General features: G+C 43.5%; 1 protein-coding gene across 2 annotated transcripts; it reads left to right on the forward strand.

Annotated features, from left to right (window-relative positions):
- The first annotated feature begins 58 nt into the window (after nucleotides 1-58).
- LOC125888233 (NACHT and WD repeat domain-containing protein 2-like) lies at nucleotides 59-16,734 on the forward strand. 2 transcript variants are annotated; one of them, XM_049575443.1, is made up of 10 exons: nucleotides 59-4,763; nucleotides 4,849-4,937; nucleotides 6,863-6,970; nucleotides 7,261-7,458; nucleotides 7,865-8,006; nucleotides 8,076-8,218; nucleotides 9,585-9,935; nucleotides 10,102-10,203; nucleotides 10,559-11,237; nucleotides 11,368-16,734. In XM_049575443.1, the coding sequence occupies exons 1-10, from the start codon at nucleotides 4,688-4,690 to the stop codon at nucleotides 14,544-14,546; spliced, it is 5,067 nt and encodes a 1,688-aa protein (XP_049431400.1). In that variant the 5' UTR covers nucleotides 59-4,687; the 3' UTR covers nucleotides 14,547-16,734. The 2 variants fall into 2 exon arrangements, with proteins under 2 accessions (XP_049431400.1, XP_049431401.1); XM_049575444.1 differs by having other exon boundaries at nucleotides 7,868-8,006.
- The last annotated feature ends 23 nt before the right edge of the window (nucleotides 16,735-16,757 follow it).

A 16,757-nucleotide genomic window follows, 5' to 3' on the forward strand; every position in this document is an offset into this window, starting at 1 on the left:
AATAATGGAACATTAAAAAAGTTATGGAGCCCTGAGACTGACAAGATTTAGTAAAGGATTATTGGACAAGTCAAAAATATAACTTACTGCATACTAATACTGCTAGGCAAAAAAAATAAAATGGATTGTTAAAGAAAAGTACGACATTGTACTTAATATTGAATCGTTTGTTGTCTTCCCCAAGCAACATTTGCTTTTCTTAAGCTCTTCTTAGGCAAAAGACATTTAAGAAAGACAGTTGCTTATGTTTGGAGCAAAGGAGATGTGGCCAGCTGCTTATCTGAAGCTAACTGTCTATAAAACTACACCAGCCAGTGCTTATTAATGATCCACATACTGTACTGCATACTGCTGTAGCATCATTGTATGCGTAGCTAGCTAGAGCTTGGAACCTTTTTTGTCATTTATTTTGAGAAAAGACACGTAAGATCACATACATCTGCAAACTGTCGAAGATGACACAATATATTCTAAGACTTACATCCATCATGGTCCTTGATACAGAGAGAGCACTTATAGATGAAAATATTATGAACGTAGAAGCGTGTCTCTGAAGTCTGTGAAATTCTAATTAGCATAGTAACATAGCAAATAGCTTGCTGGCGAAAATCAGACCCCTGGGAACAGCGTCAGGCTTTGAAGCCATTTTTTGTAGTGGCTAAACAGTGGAATTACAGTACCTGAGTCCATCATGTGGTGCCAGTGGGCCCAAATATACTTGGTCTCATAGACTTACATTGTTAGAAAGACATCTGTAAATCAGTAGCTCATTTGTTTAAGTGTCACCATCCCCACAAACTTTCACTGTAAGAATTTGATCCATTCGTTCCAATAATATTTTGAAAGTCTGTGCAAGACACATTGTCTGGATGGACTGGGACACATCGTCAGTGATGTGACCTGGGGTCATCGGGTGTTTTGGGTTTGTCAAAATCAGACACCCTCACCCAGGCGACATAGATGGGGTTGATCAGGCGCTGACCTGACTCCCAGCAGCATGTGCCCACAGTTCAGCTCTCTTAATTCAAAGCCACAGTGACTTCCTCTGTGACTTTGCTTGTGGATTGATGCCCCTGTCCTTTACCATCCAATCGGTTGAAGACTTTGCAGAGAGAACGTCTTGCAAAGCCTTTACCTTCCACCTCTATGGGTTCATAGTGTGTCTTCCAGCTTCCTCTCCATTTGTCAGAGTTCCAGTTCCAGCATAATCAGCGCAGAAGAGCTGCACAATAATATGATTTTATCCCCATTCAAGTTAGCGGAAGGCTATACAGGAAGTTAGCCATTCAGCTTGTGAAAGTCTGTAGCATGCTTGCTCCATGGGCCCAACAATAGAGAAGATGTGGGTAATTTGTACATGAGAAGTCAAACTTTTTGTCTTCATACACCACTGAGCAACTTTCCAAAGCTGTCTCCATTTCTCTTTATACAGCCGTGGCGTAAATGCTTTAGTTATTGTTACAAGAGTTTAGACTTTAACGCTAGAGCAGTATGCCGTACAGTATGTTGCTAATTAACATTTGGTGCAGTAGCTGGTGCAACTCTATGATAAAAGTCAGCTTCAGCTTGGTAGTTCGCAAAAAAGGCTTGCTAAAGTTAGGGGGAAAGAAAAATAGGGAAGAAATAAATGAGTAAATCTGTGCCAAAACCAAAAAACAGACAAATAAATAAGTTTAAAGATGAACTGGTGAAAGATATGCCGTAAGGTAAATTATGTTTTTTACTTGTCTGATACCCTTTACCATAGTTTTGAGTGTCTGGGCTAGCTGAAGTGTAAGCTCGACGAGAGTCAGAAAGTACAAAACTTGCCAAACGTGTCATGATTATGATTGACAGCTGGGTGCAGTTGGGGTCAAAGTAAATGGACAGAGAAACTTGGTGGTGTGTGGACGCACTGTTCCCCCCTCGCCAGCCCTTCCCTTGCCATATATAGTCCTTATCATCATACGTATTCGATGTGTATTAGTACAGTACATTACTGTTGTCATAGGAATGTTATGCACAGCGTTTCATATAGACTAACTCAGCTGATTGAAATACCATGTCTGATATGTAGTGGAAGTTTTATCCTCATCTTATTCTGAAAGGGCATTGTAAATACAGTATGAAGGAGAGCTGAAAGAAGAGGAGGGAAGGATGAATGAACAAGAGAGAAGAAGGAGGCTGGATCCTCCTCTCTGCTCTTTTCTCCGCCTCTCTTCTCACCCTCCCTTTCCTCTCTCCCTCCCTCCCTCTTTTCTCTAATGTCTGTTCTGTCCATTGGCAGTCAGTGTGAATCGATGGTTGTCATATACACACATACAGTTGCATTATATTACGCACACGTCGCTATATCTTCTCTCATTCTGTGACCCTCTGTGTGCTTGTGTCGCTGATTGGTTCAGGAGGAGGCCGGTGGTGCCTTCAGGAGGCGCTGACATTGTTGGTATTCACTATGTGGTGATAAAGAGAAGTTTTATTTGAGATGATATAGACACTGATCGCATTCGGGGTCAGGAGGTTTTATTAACCACAGAATGGACTGTATAGCTTTTATCCCTACAGATCATATCTCCTCTCACATGATTGTGTTCATTTATAACACCGATCAGTTCACCTATCACATATATTCTTGTTTATTTGACACACATTACACTCACAGGTGTTATTTTCTCTTTTGTATGCCAAGCAACTCCATCACGTCCATAAAAAAAATAACCTGTATCATTTCCAATTTGATATCACCCCCAGGTTTTCCTGTGATCACAGAAGAAACAGACAACAAAAGAGATGTTTAAAGCAAATGCATCATGCTTAATGGACAGAACTAGCAAATGACATTCAAACGGAGCTAAGTACAATTCTGTTGTGTTCTTTTTTACTCAAAGTAAATAAATCCCCCCTCAAGCCTTTACAACTCCTCGCCTAAAGGGCAGCGTAGCACTTTTATTTATTTGTACCTTCCCTGAAAAGTAGCAGTACCTTAACATAGCGTCAGAATGGATGGAATAGACTCTCATAAATCACTGTAGTTTATTCTTTTCATTCTGATTCTGTGGCGAATCCTTTTTGTTTCAGTGTGACTGATGTTTATTTTTTATCCCCCACTCTTCCAAAGAGATGGAGAGATAATTGTGGACAATGTAAATTGATGTTTTGCTAAACTTATGAAACAAAAAACATGATTATAATAAGAGACGTTCGGAAAGAAGACGTAGAGAGACAATGTGGTTTTATAGTCTTGAGACGAGCCTGTGTGTGTGATTGTTTAAAAGATGAGAGGATCAGATGTGAAGATGTGTCCCAGTTTCCTCCTCCATATTTATTCCAAACAGGGTTTGATTTTGTAGAGCGCTAAAGTACACTCAAAGATGCAGATGTTGGAGTGTGGTGTTGATGCACAGCACTGCTCCAAACACACAGAAAAAAGCAAAGAGGGAGCTCCTGCACCCTGTTTTAAAACAGCTCCAGACATATTACAGAAAACAACAATAAGCTTATCTATCTATGTTGCTTTCTCCTTTCTCCTAAGCTCCAAAGTTGCAGTATCATAGCACATTTCCTGTTGATACGCAACTCTAAAGTATCTTAATTTCTTGTATAAAGTGCACACTGTTTGGTAATAATATGCAGCCTGGAGTTGGGGCACAGCTTTAGACGTTTTGTAAGATGGGAAACAAACTAATCTGGGCTCAAACTAATCGATTCCCTCTTTGCAAGGTGCAGGTGAATTATGTCAGACTGAGAAAAGTGATGCAAGAAATGAGGACAGTGCTAAAAAAAAAATCTATATTTTTGCATCAGCTTTTAGAAACATTTTGTGTAGCATCCACATCCCGGAATGAGTTGCAGTTTCAGATCCAAACCTCTGCTCCCCTGCTGCTGTAGGAACTGGCACCGACTTGTGACAGCGTGGTCAAGGTGACTTGAGCAGCAGCCTCTCCTTCATCTCTCTGAGCTTTCAGACTTGTTTGAAGTTTATGGTTTACAGCAGAACTTCCCACCATAGATGCTCAATCAGTCTTTTCTATCACATATAAAATTAATGACTTTTTGTTGCCAGTTGCCACTTTGATCAGGATTATTTCCCCCTCTCTCACAGTCCCTCCGGTCCGCCACAGTGTTGAATTATTTGGTATGAGCCTGTTTTTGGGGGGGGTTATGTATTATATAATTCTTTTATTTTTCATCCTTCGATTTGGAGCGGCTTCACAGCTGCCGCTATTAACGATGTGATGGAACAACTGGCCTTCTCTGTCTTCATGGACTGTTGCCATGGTGACAATAATGAGAACAGGTGCAAAAGTCTTTCTGCATATTATTATTGGCTGTACAAAAAAACAAAACAAAGTTTGTATTTATTGTGTACAAATGTTAATTAATAAAAAAATATTGAAAAGTTGTTTCTGAGTTTCTTGAGTTTCTGTTGGTCTGCCCTACATATTTGAGAATGTACACAACTGTGCGGCTGTATGGGTTTTTAAATGCATGTGTTTGTGTGTTTTGGATAGACGCTCCAGTCCCTAGAAGTGGGTGTGCTCGTGATAACACGCTCTATAAACACCCGAGGCCAGAGTTTCCTGAGTGGAGCGACAGGGAAAAGAGAAAGAGCAGCAAAGCAGCCACTCTGAACTTCTTATTTGGGTCACTGAACATGTTCATGCCCAATTTTTTCCTCCCTTGTTTTGCTTTATTTTAGCAGTTAAGCATGCGCTCCAGAAGAAAACAAGGCTCGTCTTTGAATTCCACCTGTGTGAAACTCTACCTGTGCTCCAACCCCGAGGGTATGTAGCAAAGCAAGTGATGTAAGTTTATACGTTCTGAATTGTTTTGTGAATAGATGTGTGTGTTGTTTGTGTTTCTGTGTAGATAGTGTGGTGGAGCGCAGAGCTCTGAGAGAGAGTGTGTTCCCTAAACTCAGAGAGCACTGCAGACACACACTGGGACTGGACGTCAGGGTGAGTGCACGCTTATCTATGTTTTGTATTGCAGATGGGAAAGTTACTTTCTTCTTTTTCTTAGAAAGTTTAATGTCCTTTGCTTCCTTTAATCAACACTTCACATTGTAACACTTACTGTAATGTCGCAGCCACTCACACTGCTAAAGGCTTTTAGACCCAGAGGGAGCACTCAGCTGTGCTCCACTGCACAATGTAACTTACTTTATTTGAGATCCTTGACAAAAATTAGGTAAATAAAGTTGCTGTTTACAGTGATGTGTCCCTGGTGGTGTCTTTATTCTTATAGCTTCATGATCTACTGAAATGTGCATCTTTTTCCTAATAGTAAACAGATATCTGAACCAAAATTAGATGTAGAGCAATTAATTTCTGAATATTGTTTTATTCAATTGTTTAATTGTTCATGCAGTGTTGACTATAACAGAAGCTGCTGCTGCTATCAGAGGAACATTTCAACTACAATATGGCCATTTGTATTTTAATTAGTGATGCTATGTTACCTTGAATCAGTATATTGATATTATTGATTGATTTGGGACCACGTTTAACCGGGAGAGACTCATTCTGAGATTTACATGTGCACATAAGTATGACAAATGTGAAAAGTCTGTGGCAATTAGACCCTATCATTATGTCACATATTTCAGGAGGGCGGTAAAGACGTAGTAGATTAGGGAGCCCCTCTATGGAGTCTAGATGCTGGTGGTGGTGATGAGATGAGATGAAGAGGGAGCTGAGGATGTGTCGAGGAGTGGGCTTTAGATGAGCTCGTCCTGGGCAAGGGATAAGGTGACTGGAGGTGAATAGCTGGAGGAGGGCGTAATGATTCTGCCTAAAATGACAGCTGACAGGAGCAGAGAAGAGAACAGATTTAGTTTGGCAGCAGCAACATGAATGGCTGAAGGAGATTGTGGCAAAGTTTGATAGGCTAACTAGAAGAAGGCATGCCCATAGTCAGCTGATTGGTGGAAGTGGGATAGGGATTGATTGAACTTAAAACTTAAACTATATCAGAACATCTATTGATAAACTCTCACACAACTCATGCAGTACAATCCAAGTCTCTTGGGTAAATGAGACTTGCATTATACTGCATGAGTTGTGTGAGAGTTTATCAATAGATGTTCTGATATAGATTTGCTGTTGCTAAACACAGAATCAATCAGCAAACCAATATTTTCACTTTATCTGTGGAGGCATCCAAGAAATTCTTCACCAATTCAAGGTAACACAGCATGAATATTGTGTAGGTTAAATATTCTTTTAAAGTTACTGTTTTTTTCTGACCAACAGCAGAAAAAAACCCTGCACAATCCCTGCATGGATGGAATTAAATTATTCTGAAACGCTGCAGCCAGAAAAGTATTTTCAGTCAGTGGACTGCAGGGATAATTGACTAACTGTTTCAGCACTATTACAGACAGATTCAAGCATCGCCAAGACTTCTCTGTGTAACATCGCTCACTGCCAGCAGTGCAATACAAAAGCAATATTATTTGGTAGCTACCAGTCGTGTGTGTGTGTGTCCTTTCTTCTTTCCCATTATCCCCCTGTGGCCATTCCCTTAAAAGCGCAGTCAATTTTTACTCAACTTTGCCTAATTAAATTTGACTTGAAAAGCAGATGAGCAGCTGTAACGCGACTGTGCGTCATGTGTGTGAAACCACCTCGGGGCAGTTTAACCAGCACATTGTGCCATCTCTTTTCATAAGTGTGTGTAATTAGAGAGATGGAAGAATATCATGTTATATCATGTTACTGAGCTGCCACCTGGCCGATTGTTACTGCTCCTCACTGTGTGCTTTTCATAAACTGATCATCAGATATTTCTCTCTTCTAGTTTGTTTTAACCATTATGCTGTGTGTGGCTGTGTGTGGCTGTGTGTGTGTGTGTGTGTGTGTGTGTGTGTGTGTGTGTGTAGGTGATCGACCCATTTGAGTCCAGTGATCCCAGTCGTTGGCCTGATGAAAACACCAGACAGCAGCTGATTAAAGAATGCAGAAAGAGCTCCACGGGACCTTTTTTACTGGTAAATAAACCATCAGGATTAATGTAGTCATGCGTTTGTAGTAGTACATGAAGCCTCAGGCTCTACTGCAGCATCATAGTTTTATTAAAATAAAATGCAATTAAATCATAGTTTGAGTTATACAGAGTGATCAGCGCAGTCGTAGCCCTGAGGCACTTTCAGCAACACACTATAATGTACATTAACATCAGCTGCCAAGCTTCATAAATCCATAAACAACCATAAAAGTGTGAGATAATCAGGACTGAACATGCTGCTGTCTCCTCTGTGTCCACATGGCGGTGCTGCAGGCCCTGGTGGGACATCAGTATGGTAAGGCCTGCCTGCCCGCCCAGGTGGAGGTGTCAGAGTACCAGCTGCTGCTGCGGGAGGGCCAGCGGGCGGGTGTCAGCACCCAGGAGCTGGAGAGAGTGTACCAGAGGGATGAGAACACCATCCCTCCCTCCTACTGCCTGAGACGTCCACATGGAAACACCTGCTGTCCTCAGGTGATCACACTGAAGCGCAGAAATGCATGATTCATCTGTTGTCTTCATTCAGATTAAGTTATGATTAAGATTCTCCTGTTGAGCAAACAGCTGTAGGCCACTAATTAAATGTGAGTATTAATTAGTGTCCTTATTGAGCAGAGAGTACTGATAGTTTGGTGTCTATGACTTATAACACTTTATTAATATTTTTTTCAATAATTAAATTATTTTTATTAAATTTTTAATAAAATGTGATTTATTTTATTTTTAATGAGATAAATTAATGATTTAAATTAAATTAAATTCATAATTTAAAAAGTATTTTAGACATAATGTGCCTGGATAAATAATATTTTTGTCTTCTGTCACAGCTGTTACGTTGTGATGCTGTTTTCTCCCAAGTATCCAACTCTATCTGATTCAGCAGGAAGACGTTAAGGAGGAAGAGGAGATGATGATGAAGGCTAAAACAGAAGAGCTGAGGAGTGTGTTTCAGACCACTGTGAGTCTGTGTGTCCACAACGGTCTGATGAGCCCAGAGAGAGCGCAGAGCTTCTGCAGATCAGGTGAGGTGTATGTCTGCGTGTGTGGTGGAGAGAATAGTTTGATGCTGAAGTGTTGCTGCTTCTCCTCAGCCCTCGACGCAGATCTGCGATTCGCTCTGGACAGCCGTCCTGGTAGTGATGTCATCAGACGCTGCCTTGTTTACATCCACAAGGTCATCAACGCAACAGGCGAGAGAGAGATGATGAAGGCACAACTTCAGCCACAGCCGGAGGTAAGGTCCATTATTGTCTCACAGGAGGAGCTCTCCACTTTAACTCACACGCATTATAGTGTGAATCATTGACCCAAAACTACAACTTTCATGTTCAGATTCTTTTTTCCTTGTTTTCTTTGTTTCGAAAAGTTGTGGATCTTGTTTGCCTTTCAGAAACCAAATCTCGAGTTTTGTTTTCACAAAGGAAAGCATGGGGCTTATCAGAAATTGTCATGGCAAATTTCAGGCAGTTTACACATAGATTACAGACATGCTTACCAGGCACAGACCCAGGGGCCCTAAGTTTCAGGGCCTCACCCGGCTTTACTGCAAAATGTCAGTCAAATTAACAGATACTGTGCAGAAAGAGAGATAAAATCACCATGATGAGATACACAAGGACTACAAAGATACTGCAAAGAGACACAAAATAATTACAAAAACGGGCAAACTACCACAAAGAGATACCAGCCTGTTCTCTCTTATTTTCTCTCTCTCTCTGTCAGCCTTGACTCCCTCCTCCCTCTGCCTGCTGCGCACCTGAGTGCAATCTGCAAACTGCACTCAGGTAGAGAGAGGAGGAGGTGATCAGAGGGGCAGGGAGTGTAGAGACGGGGAGGTGTGGCACACAGACGACAGCACAAGTAGTGAGGAGTGTTTTTCTTCCTCCCTTGTTTTTTCTCTCTCCCCAAGCAGGTTCTTTCCCCCCATGCTCATTTAGGTGCTGGGGTTTTCTTGTTTTAGTTTGCTGTGTTAGTTTGGGCTGAATTTGCCGGTAGTTAGGTTTAGCTTCTATTTTAGTTAGTTTAGGGGGAGACGCTGGGAGCGACGACCCACTGTTTTGTTGGCCCAGCGTCTTCCCTCCTTTTGTTCCTTTTGGCCGGGGTCTCCAGTCCCTTTTGTTTTCCTTAGGTTTGTTTGTGCCTTTGTTTAATGCTGTGGGGTTAAATACTAAAGCTTGTGGGTAAACTGTAACTTTTGGTGTGGCGTCTTCTTTTTATATGTTACAGCCTCCTGCCCCTCGTGAGCCGGGTTTTGTTACTGTTTGTATGGAGGCCGTAACAACTTCAGCTAATAAATCACCTCTGTAAACATCCAAGACATCAAAAATTTTGAGTCAAATAATGTGGGGTATTTGCAATTTAAGTTTATTGTTTGACCCTTACAGAGAAACATGATTTGTGTCCACAAAATGATGGCTCCTTGCCTTCTGTCTCTCCTGTCAGGTTGTCATTGTCATTGACAACTGGTTCTGAATTGACTCATCTGGTTAAATAAAATGAAAATAAAACACTTTTTGTAATAAAACAGAAATAGCTCAATATGAAATATAGATGCAGGTTGTATCAAAGGTGCTGTGCAAAGTAATATTTTGTATCTTTAGGCTGCTACCGTCGACCTGACGACAACACCCACCCATGGACAATTATACTCAGAGCTTTGTGACAACTTCCTCCCTGGTTTCATCACATCCTCCCAGCTTCTAGTCTACACCACTGCCACAGAGTGTGACCCTCGCCATGGTTACACCACAGCCAGGAGGCGGGGCTATGCTGACGCTCTGTGCCAGCAAGTGTGCTCTGACCTTGTGGGGATGATTGACAGCTTGAGCATTTCAGCAAAGAGAGAAGACTCCCAGCTCAGCGATGCTTCGGCCAGAGAGCAGGCCGAGCAGGAGGAGCTATGTGACGTCCTGTCTCGATTTTATGACATCATACGGCCAGAGGAGGAAGAGGTCAGGATGGAGGAGTTTTTCTCAGTGGTTCTAAACACAAAGCACGGCATTAAATGGTTTAATATATATATATATATATATTTTTTTAACATGGCAGTGTGACACTCTGATAGAGCTGTATATTGCAGGTGCAACATCACTGTAGTTCCCTTTTCACTCTCTGTAGGTCAGAGCCTACGTGGAGCAGAGCGAACAACAGTGCCCACTGGTGGTGAAAGGAGGACCATGCACAGGGAAGACAGTTCTGCTGGCACACTGTGCTCAACAGGTAAGCGAGCTGAAATGTAATGTAATGTAAAGTAAAACATTTTAAGTCTCTCCACAACCTACCCATTTCAAATTCAATCAATAAATACATGCTACAAACAGACAGAGCCAGAAGTAAGTATTCATATATAAGTAGGATGAACACACACAATTTTGTTTTGGGCTTTTGGACGTACAGAAAAGACATCTAAATACATCCCATTGGGTCCTGGGAAATGGTGATAGACATTTTTTCATCATAGACATTTTATAGACAAACAATTAATCAATTCATCAGGTAAAGAATCATCAGATTAATTGATAATGATAATAATCGTTGCAGATACTTAACTGCACTTGTCTCTGTCTTTCTACAGATAAAGTCTTGGCTTCCCGACTGTGATCCTGTTGTGATCACTTATTTTTGCAACCAGTCCATCAACCCGTCCCCAACACACCTTTTGTCCAGCCTGTGTTATCAAATTGGCCGTGGATATAACAGCAGATCGTCCCTTGAGCAGAGTCCCGATGACCTGGGTGGCCCTGGCTGTATCACTAACGTCAGAGACTGCAATCCCAACTGTAACCCGACATCCATCATGTGTCTGTCCGAGCTTAAAGATCGTCTCTTGTCCCTCCTCTCCTCCATGCCCTCCAACAAACAGCCTCTAGTTCTCATCCTCGGTGGCCTGCATCACATCAAAAAGGACTTTGTACCCCACATCATGGAGAGCCTCCCGTCCCCCCTTCCTCCCAGCGTCAAACTCATCCTCACAGTCTCCCCCAACCGAACACAAATCCTGCAAGCCATCAGCCCACAGAGAAGTCCACCTCAGTGTGTGTCTGAGGGCAGTGAGAAGGAGTTAGGATACGTGTGTGTTCAGCTGGGATTGGTGGACAGGAAACAGTGTGTGAAGTTGCTGTCATCACTGCTGAGAAGTTCAGGGCGGAGGGTGACATCCGGACAGCAGGCGCTGGTGAACCAGGCGTTGACTTCCTGTTGTTTGCCTCTCTACGTTCGACTCCTGCAACTACACACTTCGCTCTGGCACTCTGGTACGACTACTGTAGTAAACAAACACACAGATTCTTACAGGATGAGGCTGGTGATATTCTGTAGTTTTCTTCACGGCCTGATTACATGACATCTCTCTCCCTCTGTCCCTTTCTCTTCCCTCATCATCAGATTCAGATGTGACAGAGTCATCTCTCCCTGATGGCATCCACTCATCCATTTCTGCGCTGCTCGATCACCTGGAGCAGAAACACGGCTCCTCTATCGTGGCTCGTGCCGTCTCCTACCTCACCCTCTCCAGGACAGGGCTCACTGAGGCGGAGCTCGTCGATCTGCTGTCCTGTGATAATAAAGTGCTGACTGAATGTTATCAGCAGGATGAGAGCCCTTCCTCCAAAATGAGGGTCCCGCAAATCGACGTGGAGAGACTTCTGCTTGATTTGAGGCAGTTTCTCATCAGGAGGACAGTTGCAGGGTCACATGTTTTGTTCTGGGTGAGCAGGCATTTCAAGCTGGTGGTGGCTAAGAGGTATTTAGGCTCTCATGAGGTGAGGAGGGAGATACATTCAGCGATGGCGGACTATTTCAGTGGTCGATGGGCTTGTGGATGTGCAAAACCACTTCTTGTAAAGCAGAAATCTGGACCAAACAAGGACACGTCCCAAACAGAAATGTACATAGACAGGCAGCCATCCAGCCAGCCGTTTGTCTTCACCTCTCCCTCTAAAGAGGTTGGCCGAGTGAACTTAAGGAAGGTCTTAGAATTGCCGCATCACATACAAGGAAGTGACAGACGGGGGGAGTTGGAGCAGGGGCTGTTAATGTCTTCGAGGTTTCACCAGGCCATGGTTCGAGCAGGACTCCTGGGAGATCTTGTAACCATGTTGGAAAGTGAGGATGGGTCCTCCCACGACTGTTTGACAAGGAAGAGAGCACTCCTGGCAAGCATATTGAAGTCTTGTGCTTGTTTACTGCAGAGCTCGCCCCTGCAGCTGCTCACAGTGATAGAGACGAGCCTCCTGCCTTATCTGAAGGTCTTTCCTGCGCTCAAGGGTTATGTCAGAGAGATCAGACAGGACAGGAAAAAAGGAGGAAGCGGCTTAGGAGTAGCGCTTTGCCCTGCTCCCTCCTTTGTTCCCTCCATTCAGTGCTTGAATTGTAATGCCAAAACTAAGGACGTCTCAGTTAGAGAAGCAGCCGGGACAGAGCGTGGGATTGTAGCAGAGATCATGGATGACGGCGCAGCTTGGATTTGGAAAGGCTCTGGGTGTGATGTAGTCAAACTATCACTGAGCTGCGAGCAGACAGAGCTGAAGTTTGCAGGAGTGAAGAGCAGCGGCCAATTCATGCTGCTTTCCACACAATGCAACAAGCTTTTCTTGTGGGATGTGACGGACCCAGAGGTGTTCCTGCAGATTAGGGACCCTTTGAAAACAGAGTTAAGCCAAAAAGTGGAAAACAAAGTTGAGGGGTTTGTTGCATGTCAGAAAAAGTTATTCATATGGTGGAAAGATGAGAGTTTTGTAAGTGTGGTTGATGTCTCCAGCGAGTTCTTGACTCATTTTCAGTGTCAGAGCTGCGTGACCTGTTTGGTTTGCTCCTCTAATAGCTTGTACATGTACTGCGGGCAGGAGGACGGCACAGTGTCCATATCTGACACCAACACTTGCAGCCTCCTCGGCACCTGTTCAAACTCAAACCACAGTGCGGTTTCATCAATAATCCTGTGTGAAAATAAGTGGGAAATAGCATGTGTTGACAGGACAGGAAGTGTAACTCTGTGGGATGTGGCAGCCAAAAGAAACCCACCCAGACTTGTCACAGAAAGCTTTCCTGGGGGTACATCTAACACCATCCTCAATGTAGACTACTCTCATGAAATCAACACTTTATTGGTGTGTCAGTCTCACCAGGTTGCACTTTGGGATACGTGTGACTGGGAGCTGTGGGACCGCTTCTTGGCTCCACAAGGGAAGGCCTTCACCCAGGCTGTGCTCTCCCAGGATGGCCACCTTTTCTTGGCTTTGTTAGACACTTGCCACCTCGTCTTGGTGTGGAAGGTCAGCACAGGGGAGTGTGTGCTGTCCTTGGAGACAAACAAGCAGCCTCAGACGCTGCTCAAAATGGCCTCAGATGTTGTCTGTGTCACTCATGACGGCTGCCTGACAGTGTGGGACTCTGGGATGATAGATGCTGCAGGTACAGCTCCGAAAATGGGGTGTGGAGTGAAAGAAGTGGTGGTTGATGGAGCAGCTGAGTGGTTCTACACCTCCGATGGGTCAGAGACGGTGTGGAGATGGAGATTAGAAACAGGACTTCCACATGCTAAATTCCTACATGACGGTCCTGTGGTAAAACTGCGCCTTACCCCAGATAACGTCCACCTTGTGACACTCTCACTTGGGGACATATATGTGTGGCAGATAGAAACAGGTCAGAACATCCTGCGTATCAGTGGCAGCAGAGCGACAGACATCCTGATCACCCCTAACAGTAACTGTGGGGTGAGTATTTCTGAGCGAGGGGTGTCTCGGGTTTGGAAGCTGGCACAAGGGAGCATTGTGTGCAACATACACCCGTATCTATCTGACGCCCAGGTGTCGCCTGAGAGCACCTTCCTTATCGGCCGTCGCCGTGGAGACCTGTTAGCTGCCAGTCTGTGGTCGGGCTCGATCAGCAAGCGTTTCTCCTGCGCGGAAAGCTCAGAGCATGTTGTTGCCTTTCAAACGCTTTCAGAGCACCCTAATTTTGTGGTGGTGTTGACCGCCTCAGGGGCGGTGTACACCTGGAAGATAGTGGAGGAGACGCTGTGCTGGCACTTCCAGCTGCCTGATACGTTTCACTGTCAGCCACAAGACTTCCAAATGTCCTCTGATGGAAGCTACGCCCTGCTGTCCACTGATAATGAAACCATCAACATCTTGGACTTATCCCAGGTCAGACTGTGCTCATTTAAGGCCAAGGGTCCTGTCATTAAAACGTGTTTGGCTAAAACTGGATGCTATGCTGCCTACGTATCCCACCCCACCACCACCCTGGAGAATAACAGTGTCTGTAATCTGCACGCAAGGCCCGTCCTCACAGTTGTACGACTCACAGACGGGGAAAGAATAGGATGTGTGTCTCTGGCTAAGAATCCGTTGACTCTGGTTGTGTGTGAGCAACAGTATGTGTTTTTGGGCTTTGAGGACGGGTCAGTAGGTGTGTATTCAATAATAGATGTCACAGTCAACGGAGAGGAGTCGGTGAGGTGCAGAGAGAATGTGAACAGTCAGTTGAAGCAATGCCCCTTTGACAGTGCACCACTCAGCTGGTTACCACTAGAGACCGCCAATATTAGATGGCCATAGAGCTGGAGTACGCAAGGTTTTTTTTTCATCATTGGGTAAAAAATCCAAAATAACCTTGCAGCATATTGTAATTCAAGTGGTTTGAGAGGAAACCCAACTTCAGCACCTCATCTTGGTTCTGTTTTCTGCCTTAAGAAGATCAAGCCCATGACAGGAACAAGGTCATCATGGCTAATCACAGGTCATCACCATAGACTGCATAAAAAAGTTTAAAATTTTAACCTTTAATAAAATTTAAATTAGCAAGTTATGTAAAAATTCCCCTCTTGTGCAGTTTACATACATTAAAATTAGCGATAGAGACCAAATCCATTTTTTGTACCAGGCTGTGAACAGCCGTTTTAACATGAAGGTCTATGGACACTGAGACATCTGGAGCCTGCCCCAGGTGACCAGTTATGGAGCTGCAGTTTTTAACACTTCTGTACTGTCTTCATATATCAGCCCTGGAGGTTGCTGCTTAGTCATTACAGAGATACAGAGATGGACTGTTCTACAAATGCAGATGCCGCTGCAGGTCCCTTCAGACGGTAAAAACCTGAGTCAGTGGTGGAAAATCATGCAGAAAGTTTGCTATTCCAGCAATGACTGACTACACTCCAAAGCAACCCCAAAAAAAGCGAGACGGACTAAAAAGAGAGTCTGACAATATAGGTTTCAGTTCAATTTTGTTGCAAAGTTACATAATTGCCTAGAGTTGGTTCGTAGTCTTCGTAGCATTTACAAGTGGACCAGATCAAATGCCTTGTGCGAGAAAGCTGCTCTTGATTGGTCAGAATTTCCATGGAAATAATCCAGGAAGTGAACAAAACGTTGAAGAAGAGTACACTTGCAAGATAAATGTGACACTTTCTAATGTCACAATGGAGGGACAACTGCGCAGGTTGATTTTAGCGCTGCTCATCGTGTGCTATATTGCTGTCATTGTTCATTTTAGTCAAACCATACAGTTTGAAAACGAGGCGCGGCTCCAACTAGAAAACAATGTTTTGATGCATTGGATGTGCTGAATGTGCATATTAAGGCAGTACAGGAGGAGGTGCACATTAATAATCCTCCAGGACTGTAACATGCTCATGTTTAACCCAAACAATGTGTCATGTGACTGCAGTTGGTTCAGATCGAGGTTGGAACATGTTCTCACCACAAACGAACCACACCAGAGTTCCTTTGTAACCTCGGTCTGGTTGTTTTGGTGCACACCTGAGTGTGATGGCTGTGTTCACACCTGCTAAAACAAACCACACTTAGGGGGCAAACGAACTTGAGTTCGACTGAACCAAACCAAACAGGGCAGGTGAAATCAGGGTCGTAGTTGTCTCAGCATTGCCTCAACAAAACAGCATTGATCGACTGGAGTGATTTAAATGAATGACTAGTACTCGCACAGGTTACTGTATGAAGCACATGCATATGGCCAAGCATGTCTGGTGGTAGGGGCTTAAGTCAGAGAGGGTAGACGTGCAGGAGGACGGCTGCAATTTATTAATTCTGGCCTTTTTTGCCTTTTCAAGAAAACTGCTCACCCTGCCTTTAATATTATTATATGACGTTGTTGAACTGTGTTTTAAAGTGGGTCTCAATAGATGACCAATGTGATAGCACACAAAGTAATTATATGCATATGTATATATACTGTATGTTGGTGTATAAATAAAAATGTGTGGATGTGTCTGTGTTCTACACTTCTGAGGAAACTGCATCATCATTAGTTTCAGTTTAGGTTGGTCTGAGATGATAATGATCACGCACCTGTTTGCAGAGGAATCCACCCAGCATCCATCTGAGTTTCATTTCTGTGAAAACAAAACCAACAAAACTCATCATTCTGACACGTTTATTTACTATTTATTTGTAATAATAAAACATTTTTTTACGAATGCATTATTTATATTATTGTCTCTGGAATAAAAAAGTAATGACACTTTGATCTGCATAAAAATGCTAGGAAAACTCTTCAAGCAGCTTCTGTTGCTCTCGTGCTGCCTTCCGGGTAAGCTCGTAAATTACACTACTACTATCGTTCATCCTGTTTGCTGTGCACTGCTTACTTTCGGTCCAAAGTAAAATAAAAATCCACCCAGTAATAAACGTGTGCATCGTGTTAGACATTCAACTAGACCTATTCAACATGCTGCAACCCCAGACTGAGTGGCTTATGTGCATAAATTCGACTGCGATACTGATACCTCCGACAGCACTTGAAGGCAG

This window comes from Epinephelus fuscoguttatus, linkage group LG5 (genome assembly GCF_011397635.1).
Source record: "Epinephelus fuscoguttatus linkage group LG5, E.fuscoguttatus.final_Chr_v1".
NCBI classification, from domain to species: Eukaryota; Metazoa; Chordata; class Actinopteri; order Perciformes; family Serranidae; genus Epinephelus; species Epinephelus fuscoguttatus.